The sequence below is a fragment of the Neoarius graeffei genome, chromosome 27 (genome assembly GCF_027579695.1).
Source record: "Neoarius graeffei isolate fNeoGra1 chromosome 27, fNeoGra1.pri, whole genome shotgun sequence".
In the NCBI taxonomy this organism is placed as follows: Eukaryota; Metazoa; Chordata; class Actinopteri; order Siluriformes; family Ariidae; genus Neoarius; species Neoarius graeffei.
This window is the reverse complement of record NC_083595.1, coordinates 8,067,695-8,079,784: the sequence shown is the minus strand read 5'-3', so window position 1 is coordinate 8,079,784 and position 12,090 is coordinate 8,067,695. Positions and strand designations below refer to the sequence as shown.

The 12,090-nt window shown below is 43.9% G+C and overlaps 1 protein-coding gene across 1 annotated transcript in view; it reads left to right on the top strand.

The window, feature by feature from the left end:
• The window catches only part of rbm20 (RNA binding motif protein 20), a 143,202-nt gene extending 135,063 nt beyond the window's left edge, over nt 1–8,139 (top strand). Inside the window, exon 14 of the mRNA XM_060911416.1 lies at nt 4,857–8,139. Coding sequence (XP_060767399.1) covers nt 4,857–4,916 — 60 coding nt within the window. The 3' untranslated portion in view covers nt 4,917–8,139. The remainder of the gene's footprint in view (nt 1–4,856) is intronic.
• Nucleotides 8,140–12,090: the final 3,951 nt, after the last annotated feature.

Sequence of the window (12,090 nt, the reverse complement as noted above, 5' to 3'; positions counted from 1 at the left end):
TTTGGACACTCGTCCGTCGCGCTGGTATTTACGTCATTACTGTCGCACAATTAAAACGTGCCAGATCAGTCAGCTGCTGGGTTTCAAAATAAACAACACATGCGTGTGTTTTTGTGATAAATCCGCATTATACTGAGCGCATTTCACACATTAATCAATACAAAGTACCTGCAGCTCTCAGTTCTTTTAAATCAAGGCTGAATACTTTCTTTCTTCTTTGCCGCTGCCTTTTATTAAACAAATTTGAGACTTTTAATTTGATTTCTTTCAGCGCGACCGCAATGCATGATGGGATATATTGCTTTGGTTAGTGACCATCGGCTGTACACTACTTTCCGTGATGCATTGCGGGATACTTTGAGTGCACTATACAGGGTGTAAATAATCCTCACTAAGGTTTCGGACAGCACTACAAAATGGCGTCCTCACTGTATGAGTAGGGAGCGATTTTGGACACAAGGAAAGTGACAAACATCTGCCAACGTTGTCAAAAGACGTGCACGCCCGCTTTCGAGCGCTGATGTAATCAAGCCGGAAGTTTTTTGTTTTGATAGCAATCAGGAAAGTTTGAAAGAAGTCGGCAGTAATCGTCATTTCAACTCGTTTTTGTGCAATACTTCGTTTGGGAAACAGTTTTCAAAATGGCGTCACTGACACCTGGCTGACATTTCACGTTTCGAAGTCTCGTGAAGATCGTGCGGATAAGCGACGCCTGCCGTAGACCAAACAAACTAAATTCAACACGGCTAAAAACCGAACAGGCCGATAAGTATAATATTTAATTGCAGTTAGTTGCCAATACGAGTCACGATATAAGGTTACTAAAAGCGCAAGCGTAATTGAATAACGCGTGAATTAAGAAATGAAGCAAGTTTAAAAATGACTTCAGTTCCCCGTTAACGTAGCACGTTAATAAAGGTGTGATTTTATATCTGACCAATCAGATTTGAGAATTCGGCGGCATTTTAACGAGGTTATCCTTTGCAGTTTAACATTCGTTTTTGAGACTTTTAATTTGATTTCTTTCAGCGCGATGGGATATATTGCTTTGGTTCGTGACCATCGTTGTACACTACTTTCCGTGATGCATTGTGGGATACTTTGAGTGCACTATACAGCGTGTAAATAATCTTCACTGAGGTTTCAGACAGCGCTACAAAATGGCGTCCTCACTGTCTAGTGCCCTATATAGTGAGTAGGGAGCGATTTCGGACACAAGGAAAGTGACCAACATCTGCCAACGTTGTCAAAAGACGTGCACGCCCGCTTTCGAGCGCTGATGTAATCAAGCCGGAAGTTTTTTGTTTTGATAGCAATCAGGAAAGTTTGAAAGAAGTCGGCAGTAATCGTCATTTCAACTCGTTTTTGTGCAATACTTCGTTTGGGAAACAGTTTTCAAAATGGCGGCACTGACACCTGGCTGACGTTTCACGTTTCGAAGTCTCGCACAAGTCTCATGAAGATCGTGCGGATAAGCGACGCCTGCCGCAGACCAAACGAACTAAATTCAACACGGCTAAAAACCAAACAGGCCGATAAGTATAATATTTAATTGCAGTTAGTTGCCAATACGAGTCACGATATAAGGTTACTAAAAGCGCAAGCGTAATTGAATAACGCGTGAATTAAGAAATGAAGCAAGTTTAAAAATGACTTCAGTTCCCCTTTAACGTAGCACGTTAATAAAGGTGTGATTTTATTTCTGACCAATCAGATTTGAGAATTCGGCGGCATTTTAACGAGGTTATCCTTTGCAGTTTAACATTCGTTTTTGAGACTTTTAATTTGATTTCTTTCAGCGCGACCGCAATGTATGATGGGATATATTGATTTGGTTAGTGACCATCGTTGTACACTACTTTCCGTGATGCATTGTGGGATACTTTGAGTGCACTATACAGCGTGTAAATAATCCTCACTGAGGTTTCGGACAGCACTACAAAATGGCGTCCTCACTGTCTAGTGCCCTATATAGTGAGTAGGGAGCGATTTCGGACACAAGGAAAGTGACCAACATCTGCCAACGTTGTCAAAAGACGCGCGCCCGCCCGCTTTCGAGCGCTGATGTAATCAAGCCGGAAGTTTTGTTTGTTTTGATAGCAGTCAGGAAAGTTTGAAAGAAGTCGGCAGTAATCGTCATTTCAACTCGTTTTTGTGCAATACTTCGTTTGGGAAACAGTTTTCAGAATGGCGGCACTGACACCTGGCTGACATTTCACGTTTCGAAGTCTCGCACAAGTCTCGTGAAGATCGCGCAGATAAGCGACGCCTGCCGCGGACCAAACGAACTAAATTCAACACGGCTAAAAACCAAACAGGCCGATCAGTATAATATTTAATTGCAGTTAGTTGCCAATACGAGTCACGATATAAGGTTACTAAAACCGAAAGCGTAATTGAATAACGCGTGAATTAAGAAATGAAGCAAGTTTAAAAATGACTTCAGTTCCCCGTTAACGTAGCACGTTAATAAAGGTGTGATTTTATATCTGACCAATCAGATTTGAGAATTCAGCGGCATTTTAACGAGGTTATCCTTTGCAGTTTAACATTAGTTTTTGAGACTTTTAATTTGATTTCTTTCAGCGCGACCGCAATATATGATGGGATATATTGATTTGGTTAGTGACCATCATTGTACACTACTTTCCGTGATGCATTGTGGGATACTTTGAGTGCACTATACAGCGTGTAAATAATCCTCACTGAGGTTTCGGACAGCACTACAAAATGGCGTCCTCACTGTCTAGTGCCCTATATAGTGAGTAGGGAGCGATTTCGGACACAAGGAAAGTGACCAACATCTGCCAACGTTGTCAAAAGACGCGCGCCCGCCCGCTTTCGAGCGCTGATGTAATCAAGCCGGAAGTTTTGTTTGTTTTGATAGCAGTCAGGAAAGTTTGAAAGAAGTCGGCAGTAATCGTCATTTCAACTCGTTTTTGTGCAATACTTCGTTTGGGAAACAGTTTTCAGAATGGCGGCACTGACACCTGGCTGACATTTCACGTTTCGAAGTCTCGCACAAGTCTCGTGAAGATCGCGCAGATAAGCGACGCCTGCCGCGGACCAAACGAACTAAATTCAACACGGCTAAAAACCAAACAGGCCGATAAGTATAATATTTAATTGCAGTTAGTTGCCAATACGAGTCACGATATAAGGTTACTAAAACCGAAAGCGTAATTGAATAACGCGTGAATTAAGAAATGAAGCAAGTTTAAAAATGACTTCAGTTCCCCGTTAACGTAGCACGTTAATAAAGGTGTGATTTTATATCTGACCAATCAGATTTGAGAATTCAGCGGCATTTTAACGAGGTTATCCTTTGCAGTTTAACATTAGTTTTTGAGACTTTTAATTTGATTTCTTTCAGCGCGACCGCAATATATGATGGGATATATTGATTTGGTTAGTGACCATCATTGTACACTACTTTCCGTGATGCATTGTGGGATACTTTGAGTGCACTATACAGCGTGTAAATAATCTTCACTGAGGTTTCAGACAGCGCTACAAAATGGCGTCCCCACTGTCTAGTGCCCTATATAGTGAGTAGGGAGCGATTTCGGACACAAGGAAAGTGACCAACATCTGCCAACGTTGTCAAAAGACGTGCACGCCCGCTTTCGAGCGCTGATGTAATCAAGCCGGAAGTTTTTTGTTTTGATAGCAATCAGGAAAGTTTGAAAGAAGTCGGTAGTAATCGTCATTTCAACTCGTTTTTGTGCAATACTTCGTTTGGGAAACAGTTTTCAGAATGGCGGCACTGACACCTGGCTGACATTTCACGTTTCGAAGTCTCGCACAAGTCTCGTGAAGATCGCGCAGATAAGCGACGCCTGCCGCGGACCAAACGAACTAAATTCAACACGGCTAAAAACCAAACAGGCCGATAAGTATAATATTTAATTGCAGTTAGTTGCCAATACGAGTCACGATATAAGGTTACTAAAAGCGCAAGCGTAATTGAATAACGCGTGAATTAAGAAATGAAGCAAGTTTAAAAATGACTTCAGTTCCCCTTTAACGTAGCACATTAATAAAGGTGTGATTTTATATCTTTCCAATCAGATTTGAGAATTCGGCGGCATTTTAACGAGGTTATCCTTTGCAGTTTAACATTAGTTTTTGAGACTTTTAATTTGATTTCTTTCAGCGCGATGGGATATATTGCTTTGGTTCGTGACCATCGTTTGTACACTACTTTTCGTGATGCATTGTGGGATACTTTTTGTGCACTATGTAGGGTGTAAATAATCCTCGCTAAGGTTTCGGAAAGCACTGCAAAATGCCGTCCTCGCTATATACAGTAGTGCCCTATATAGTGAGTAGGGAACAATTTCAGACACACGGAGAGAGACCGGCAGGCAGAGGGGTGGTTGATTAATAATGCCAGGGTCAGGCTATTAGAGGAAATTGGTCAACAACAGTGTGGTGTGATGAAGTGAAGTTACTGTGACCACCCAGACGTTAATTATATTCCTATAAGTGCCTTATTCCTCTTCTAACACAGCACTTTACCAGTGATTAAATTTTTTTTAACGGTAAAGAACACAACGCATTACTTCTTATCCATTTAAGGTTACTTAATTGTTATACGGTGCTGATTCATCCTGTAGCTGGTTGGTGGACAGCAGGTGGTGATGAAAAAATGAGCAGAGTGACTGAAGCTCAGGGTAACCTCACCACGTCGGACATGGTCACGTGTGCCGCCTGTAGTGTAGAACTGCATTTAGAAACCTCGGGGAGCCAGAAACAGGGCCGAGGGGGCCACCATTAGTAAAAAATGGCGTAAAGGGGAAGTTTTGTCGATGTCCGGCTGTGACTCCTTTCTCTAATCTTGTTTTTGTGTGCAGAAGTATCTGTCTCAGCTGGCCGAGGAAAGTCTGCTGCACTTCCATTCAGACGCAGAGTGAAACTGAAACAGCCTGAGACTTCAGTCGTGTGAGACTCACTCGCTCACTCACTCAGAGACAAGGAGGAGCACCAAACCAGGCCCGAGAGAAGGAACTTGTGTGAAAGAGAAATGATGCCGACTCGTGCAAACATTCTGCACATTGAAAGCAAACTTCAGAAAACTATCACGTTTCCATCAACTGCCGAAGAAGAGCGACGAGATGACATCGTCAGGACGGTGACGGAAAGACAGGAGCACGCACTTGTTACGTCATCTCCGATTCTGAAAACCTGTTTCCAAACATCGCATTTTCTAATCATCTCTTTAATAGACCCCTTCGCATGTTTGTAAACAAACCGAGCGTTGCCAGGATGCGCGCGCAGCCTGGACCCAGAAACAATGGCGCTGCCCATAGACCGCCATTATGAGCTGTCAGATTATGTCAAACAATTGTCGTTACAAGATCGAGAACGCTACATAAATAAGTTAACTCTAACAAGTGGACATCGCCTACCGGATCCGTATTTAATTAAAGCGTGGACGGATGATGTTAGTAAGTTCCCTGGTATACAATGGCCAGATATATACTCGTCCCTTATTGACAAGACTTCAGTGTACACCCACGAAAAACTTCGTGCCTACAAGTCTTTAGACGCATATGATTATGTGCGGGCATGTACGGAATGTGTTTTACACTGAAATTGTTTTAATCAAATTATGCCAGTGATGTGATGGCAATGTGGCTTTAGCTACAACAGCAAATCCCAACACTAAACAGCAATTTGCAGGAGGTAATGGCATGAAAGGAATGATAGTGTAAAGAGTGCAGCTAAGAGAAATCAGAGCTGCGTAAAAAGCGAGAGGCAGAGAGCAGAAATGAAACTGAACGGGGCGGGAGCTAGGTTAGGGCAGTCAGCATAAGTTGGCATTAAGGCCCAATCCCAATTCTAATTTCTACCCCTACCCCTCCCCCTTCCCCTTGGCCCTTCCCCTTGAAACTGAGCTACAAGGGATAGGGCTTGAAATTCAACCCCTACGTACTGGGATAGCCCTTCAACGATCGCATACGTCATCGCGTACCTCCGTCAGCGTTTACGTTAGCAAAACGCGACCAAATGCGTCATTGGCTGCGACCAGCCGCTACAGTCAGAGCCAGAACCAGAGATCTCTGCTGGCAGGGTGTGATTTGTTAACTAACACCACTGAATGGGATATCTTTGGCGCTTCGTGCACCACATCCGACAGAATGAGGTGTCAGAACACTCATGTAAACAATAAAAGCAAGAATAACAGAACAAAACGTACGCAGTCAAGCAACCGAAAACAATACTCACTCCCAAAGCTTTTTAGCAGCAGCTTGGATTTCAGAAATCGCTGCTCATTCTCAGCTCGAAAGCGAATCAAGCGGCGTGTTTCCTCTGGATAACAACTTAAAACACGTAAATAATGGAGAAAATACATTTATGACAATCTTTCGCCGCGGGAACCGCCATCTTTCTGAAATCCGCATGAAATCTCGCTGAAATCCGCATGGCATTGTGGGAAATCACTCAAACCCCTTTGTTCGGAGTCAGCTCCAGGAAAATCTCCGTTTGGAGGGGTACAGAAGCCCTACCCCTTCCCCTACCCCTCCGCATTAACTGGGATTGGGATACCCCTACCCCTTCACGTGAACGCGCAAAATGGAGGGGAAGGGCCAAGGGGTTGGTCCAAGGGGTGAAATGGGATTCGGCCTTAGAGTGAGGGCACGCAATTTTACCTTTCCATCCTTGCTTTAAAATTGTGATTTTCGGCGTACACAAATAATGACGGCACAAAATCTGGACTGCTTGAGTCAAGCGAGACCTCTCCTACAAACAAAATTGCATGCAAAGCTAAGCTAACATGCTAACAATATTCATTACATTGTGTAACTATGACCCAGCTAATCAGACAAACGTTACCAAAGTATTTTGCTACATCAATAAACGAAGACTAGAAAGAATAAAAAAGAAAGATTTAATAAATAGCCTGATCTTACCTGTGATGAAGTGGGCGCTGCATTTTTGATGGTGCTTTCATCCCAGTCTACACGTTTGATGGCTTGTAGCCATAGACGTCGGCGATTTTTTTTTTTTTTTTTTGGAATGGGTGAGATCCTGCTGGAATTCTGAACATTTTAACCCCATCACTGCTATGATTCTGACACCCGACAACACAACAACTAGGCATCGCTGAGTCTTTTGTGGGTCCAGGCTGCGCGCGCAATTTCTGCTTCCGTATGAATGTCGTTTACTGCGAAGGGGTCTATACGGCACTTTTTACCTTTTAACTTCATGGCTTTTTTTTTTTGCATTTTTTCTTACGTTTTGAAATTAATATGAAACAGTTGGATGGAAACGACAGAAGTGGTTTTTGAGCGGTGCTGAAGGAAGCGCGGGTCTCTGAATAAGGCCTGACTTGAATGTGTAAATTGTTGGCGATATGCTAATTGTGCCCTGAAAGAAGCGATCCGTTCACTAGAGCGTGCCTTTTCACGGTAAGTGATCTTGTAAAGCTGGGTGTGAGCTGTGCTCTGAATAACACCAAACAGAAATACAACCCCGATTCCGAAAAAGTTGGGACAAAGTACAAATTGTCAATAAAAACGGAATGCGATAATTTACAAATCTCAAAAACTGATATTGTATTCACAATAGAACACAGACAACATATCAAATGTCGAAAGTGAGACATTTTGAAATTTCATGACAGCAACACATCTCAAAAAAGTTGGGACAGGGGCAATAAGAGGCTGGAAAAGGTACAAAAAAGGAACAGCTGGAGGACCAAATTGCAACTCGTTAGGTCAATTGGCAATAGGTCATTAACATGACTGGGTATAAAAAGAGCATCTTGGAGTGGCAGCGGCTCTCAGAAGTAAAGATGGGAAGAGGATCACCAATCCCCCTAATTCTGCGCCGACAAATAGTGGAGCAATATCAGAAAGGAGTTCGACAGTGTAAAATTGCAAAGAGTTTGAACATATCATCATCTACACTGCATAATATCATCAAAAGATTCAGAGAATCTGGAAGAATCTCTGTGCGTAAGGGTCAAGGCCGGAAAACCATACCGGGTGCCCGTGATCTTCGGGCCCTTAGACGGCACTGCATCACATACAGGCATGCTTCTGTATTGGAAATCACAAAATGGGCTCAGGAATATTTCCAGAGAACATTATCTGTGAACACAATTCACCGTGCCATCCGCCGTTGCCAGCTAAAACTCTATAGTTCAAAGAAGAAGCCGTATCTAAACATGATCCAGAAGCGCAGACGTCTTCTCTGGGCCAAGGCTCATTTAAAATGGACTGTGGCAAAGTGGAAAACTGTTCTGTGGTCAGACGAATCAAAATTTGAAGTTCTTTATGGAAATCAGGGACGCCGTGTCATTCGGACTAAAGAGGAGAAGGACGACCCGAGTTGTTATCGGCGCTCAGTTCAGAAGCCTGCATCTCTGATGGTACGGGGTTGCATTAGTGCGTGTGGCATGGGCAGCTTACACATCTGGAAAGACACCATCAATGCTGAAAGGTATATCCAGGTTCTAGAGCAACATATGCTCCCATCCAGACGACGTCTCTTTCAGGGAAGACCTTGCATTTTCCAACATGACAATGCCAAACCACATACTGCATCAATTACAGCATCATGGCTGCGTAGAAGAAGGGTCCGGGTACTGAACTGGCCAGCCTGCAGTCCAGATCTTTCACCCATAGAAAACATTTGGCGCATCATAAAACGGAAGATACGACAAAAAAGACCTAAGACAGTTGAGCAACTAGAATCCTCCATTAGACAAGAATGGGTTAACATTCCTATCCCTAAACTTGAGCAACTTGTCTCCTCAGTCCCCAGACGTTTACAGACTGTTGTAAAGAGAAAAGGGGATGTCTCACAGTGGTAAACATGGCCTTGTCCCAACTTTTTTGAGATGTGTTGTTGTCATGAAATTTAAAATCACCTAATTTTTCTCTTTAAATGATACATTTTCTCAGTTTAAACATTTGATATGTCATCTATGTTCTATTCTGAATAAAATATGGAATTTTGAAACTTCCACATCATTGCATTCTGTTTTTATTTACAATTTGTACTTTGTCCCAACTTTTTTGGAATCGGGGTTGTTTTCATGGGAAGTCGGCCATTTTGGAGCACAGCTCATATCCCAAGGTCAGGGTGTACAGAGTAATCAGGAATGTGCTAATACATGATGTAAACAATGTAAGGGTTGGTTAGCGTGATTCCCTTATTAAGGCTAAGGGCTGGTTTGTCAATCAGAGAAAGTGCTATTATTTTTGATGCACTGGATGTCCTTGAAAACTGGAAGAAAACGACTGCCTTTTGAATCAGGACTCTTGTCTTGCACACTTGTCCTCAGGTCAGTGAGAAATGACTCACTGTTGTTAATAATACAGTATATTTTATTTAAAAAATATAAAACCAGGACTCAACCCTTTTATCGTCAACGCTGTGTATCATGCTTTTGAAATGTAGTGTTACTTGAACTGGACCATGTGCGTTGTTTCTCCTGTCCGAGGCGAATCTGTGTAAAGCCTGTGTGTGTGTGTGACGCTAATTTGCAGTAAAGGGGACGGGTTATGGAAGGCTTTTTCTTCCGCATGTTTTGTACAGTATTATTATCAGTGTCCCGCTTTCGAGACACGACCATTTTTTGAAAATATTACTCAGATGTTTCAATGCAAATTCTTCAATAAACATTTGGAGAAATGATCGTGTCGCATTGTTTGTGTGTGGAAGTTTCTTGTCCGGTACCAAGAACAGTGCCTTATGAAATTATTCACCCCCCCCCCCCCCCCCCCCCCCCCCGATAGTTTTCCCCATTTGTTGCATTACAACCCGGAATTAAAATGGATTGGTTCCAATTGCTGAAAGTGGAATGAAAAAAAAAACGGAAAAGGTGAGTACATATACATTCACCCACTTTGCTATGCAACCCCTAAATAATCTCTAGTCCAACCAGAAGTTACATTTAGTTGATTTCAAGTCCTCGTGTGTCCGTTCAAAGTGTCACGTGATCTGTCACGTGTTGTCAGGATAACGAATCTGTTCTGAAAGGCCCCTGAGGCTGCAGCACCACTCAGCAAAAAAACCTGAAGATGTAGAAGCTCTCCAAAAGGTCAGAGAGAAAGGTGTGGAGAAGTATAAATCCATGTGGGGTTGTATAATAAAAATCCCAAACTCTGAGCATCCCACAGATCACCGTTAAATCCATTATTGACCCATCCCACGTGACGTCACGACAAACGCGGCCGCCATTTTGGACATGAACTACCAGTAGTCTACCACAGCCAACAACGAGGAACGACGGCGAAGCATCGAAAGGAATATAGCCATCAAAGAAAGTTTTTACTTTCAGCAAGACTTCCATCATGCCATTATATTGTTGTGCACCTGCATGTAGTAACCATCAACACACAAGGCAAGATTTATCATTTTATCGGATCCCGACAGATGCTGACCGACGGAGAAGATGGATAGCGGCCATTAACAGGAAAGATTGGCAGCCCTCGGCATACCAACGCTTGTGTAGTGACCACTTTGTTGGAGGTAAGACGAATAAAATTAGCCAGAAAAGGCATTACATTACTGTTAAGGCCCCGGTCACACCGCCCGAACTTTGCTGGAGCGTTCCTGGAGCGGTGAAAAAAATTCATCACCGCTCGTAACCGTTCACCACCGTTTAACAAAAGTTGGCCCCCGTTAAAGCAACGCCGTATACGCTCGGCCACCGCTGATGTTTCTCGAGGGGCCCTCCTACCGCTCCGAAAGTTTTGAGCTGCACAAAATATTGCGAGCGGTGAGGAGGGGGCAATTTTCCGCCCCGGCAAAGTTCACCCCCGCTCCACCAACGCCCAGTCAAAGTTTGGCACCGCTAGACGCAAGTTCGTGGACGCTTGGGTCCGCTAGGCCAACGCAGAAATCTTGAACGCTGGACCACCGCTGCTTCGCCAGCGTTGCCCGGGCGGCGATTAAACGTTGCACAAACTTCGGTGGAGCGGTTGTAAGCGTTTTACGAGCGGACACGGGGTTGCTGGAACGGTGTCGGGCGTTGAAGCAGCTATCCATGGCGGCGATGAACTTTGGTTTGGCGTTGGTATAGAGGTGTCGGAGCGGGACCAGAATTTGGCTATAAATACGGGGAGAAATGGACCAGGAGCTCATTTGGAATCGAGCTGCCGTTGAGTTCAGACCTCATCTATATCGAATTTGCTCAAAGTTACAGTAAAACTGTATCACCATGGATGCTGAGAGACTTGCTATGATTGGTGCTAAACCAATTTTATACCCCCGCCGAGCCAAAGCCCGCATGCGCACAACGCCGCTATACCAACGCTCGCGTCACCGCTCGCTACTGCTAAACCAACGCTAAAGCAACGCCGGCTTCAGCGGTGCACCGCTAAGCCAACGCCCGTGTTTTCGATTTTTTTCCCATTTTGTGTGCGGTGACGAGCGTTGTCGAAATTCGCCCCCCCCCCCCCCCCCCCCCCCCCCCACCGTTCAAGGAACGCTCCAGCAAAGTCCGGGCGGTGTGACCGGGGCCTAACATTTTGTGGTGGCGAGTGTGTAACCAAATAGGTTAAAATAACCCATTGTAACCTCTTTGTTCTTCTGTAGTAGCTATTAGCTAACGACATTAGCTAACGTTGTGTTCCTTTGCTGTTGGTAGACTGTAGGACAGATCAGAGGTAATGTCCTACAAATAAGTGTTCAAAACAAGAGGAACATGTATTTGTCTCTTAAATCCAGGCCGTTCCCTGTAATCTGTAACAACGGTTGGAGAAAGTAATGGCAAATAGTGAGTGCACAAACCATAGAAGGTAAACTGTACACAGCGCCAGGGCAGTGTGATGGTATGTCTACTTTTAGATTGTGTTAGCTTATCAATGAACACACTCGTCACTCGACGAGTTTCACGTCTTTACGACGGATACTTGGGTATTATTGTTGCAGTCAGTGAACAATCCTGGTGGAAGCAGGTAAACGTCGTTCTCTAAGCCTGCTAACCTCAATTTTTGCAAATACCTCTCCCTCTGCTCGCCCTGTAAATGCCCTATGTCGCTGGATAGTGAAGGTGTTTTCTGCATCTCGCTCCTTTTTCTTTTATGTTTTTGGTTTTCGTCTTCCTCGCATTCAAACCGATTCGAACCG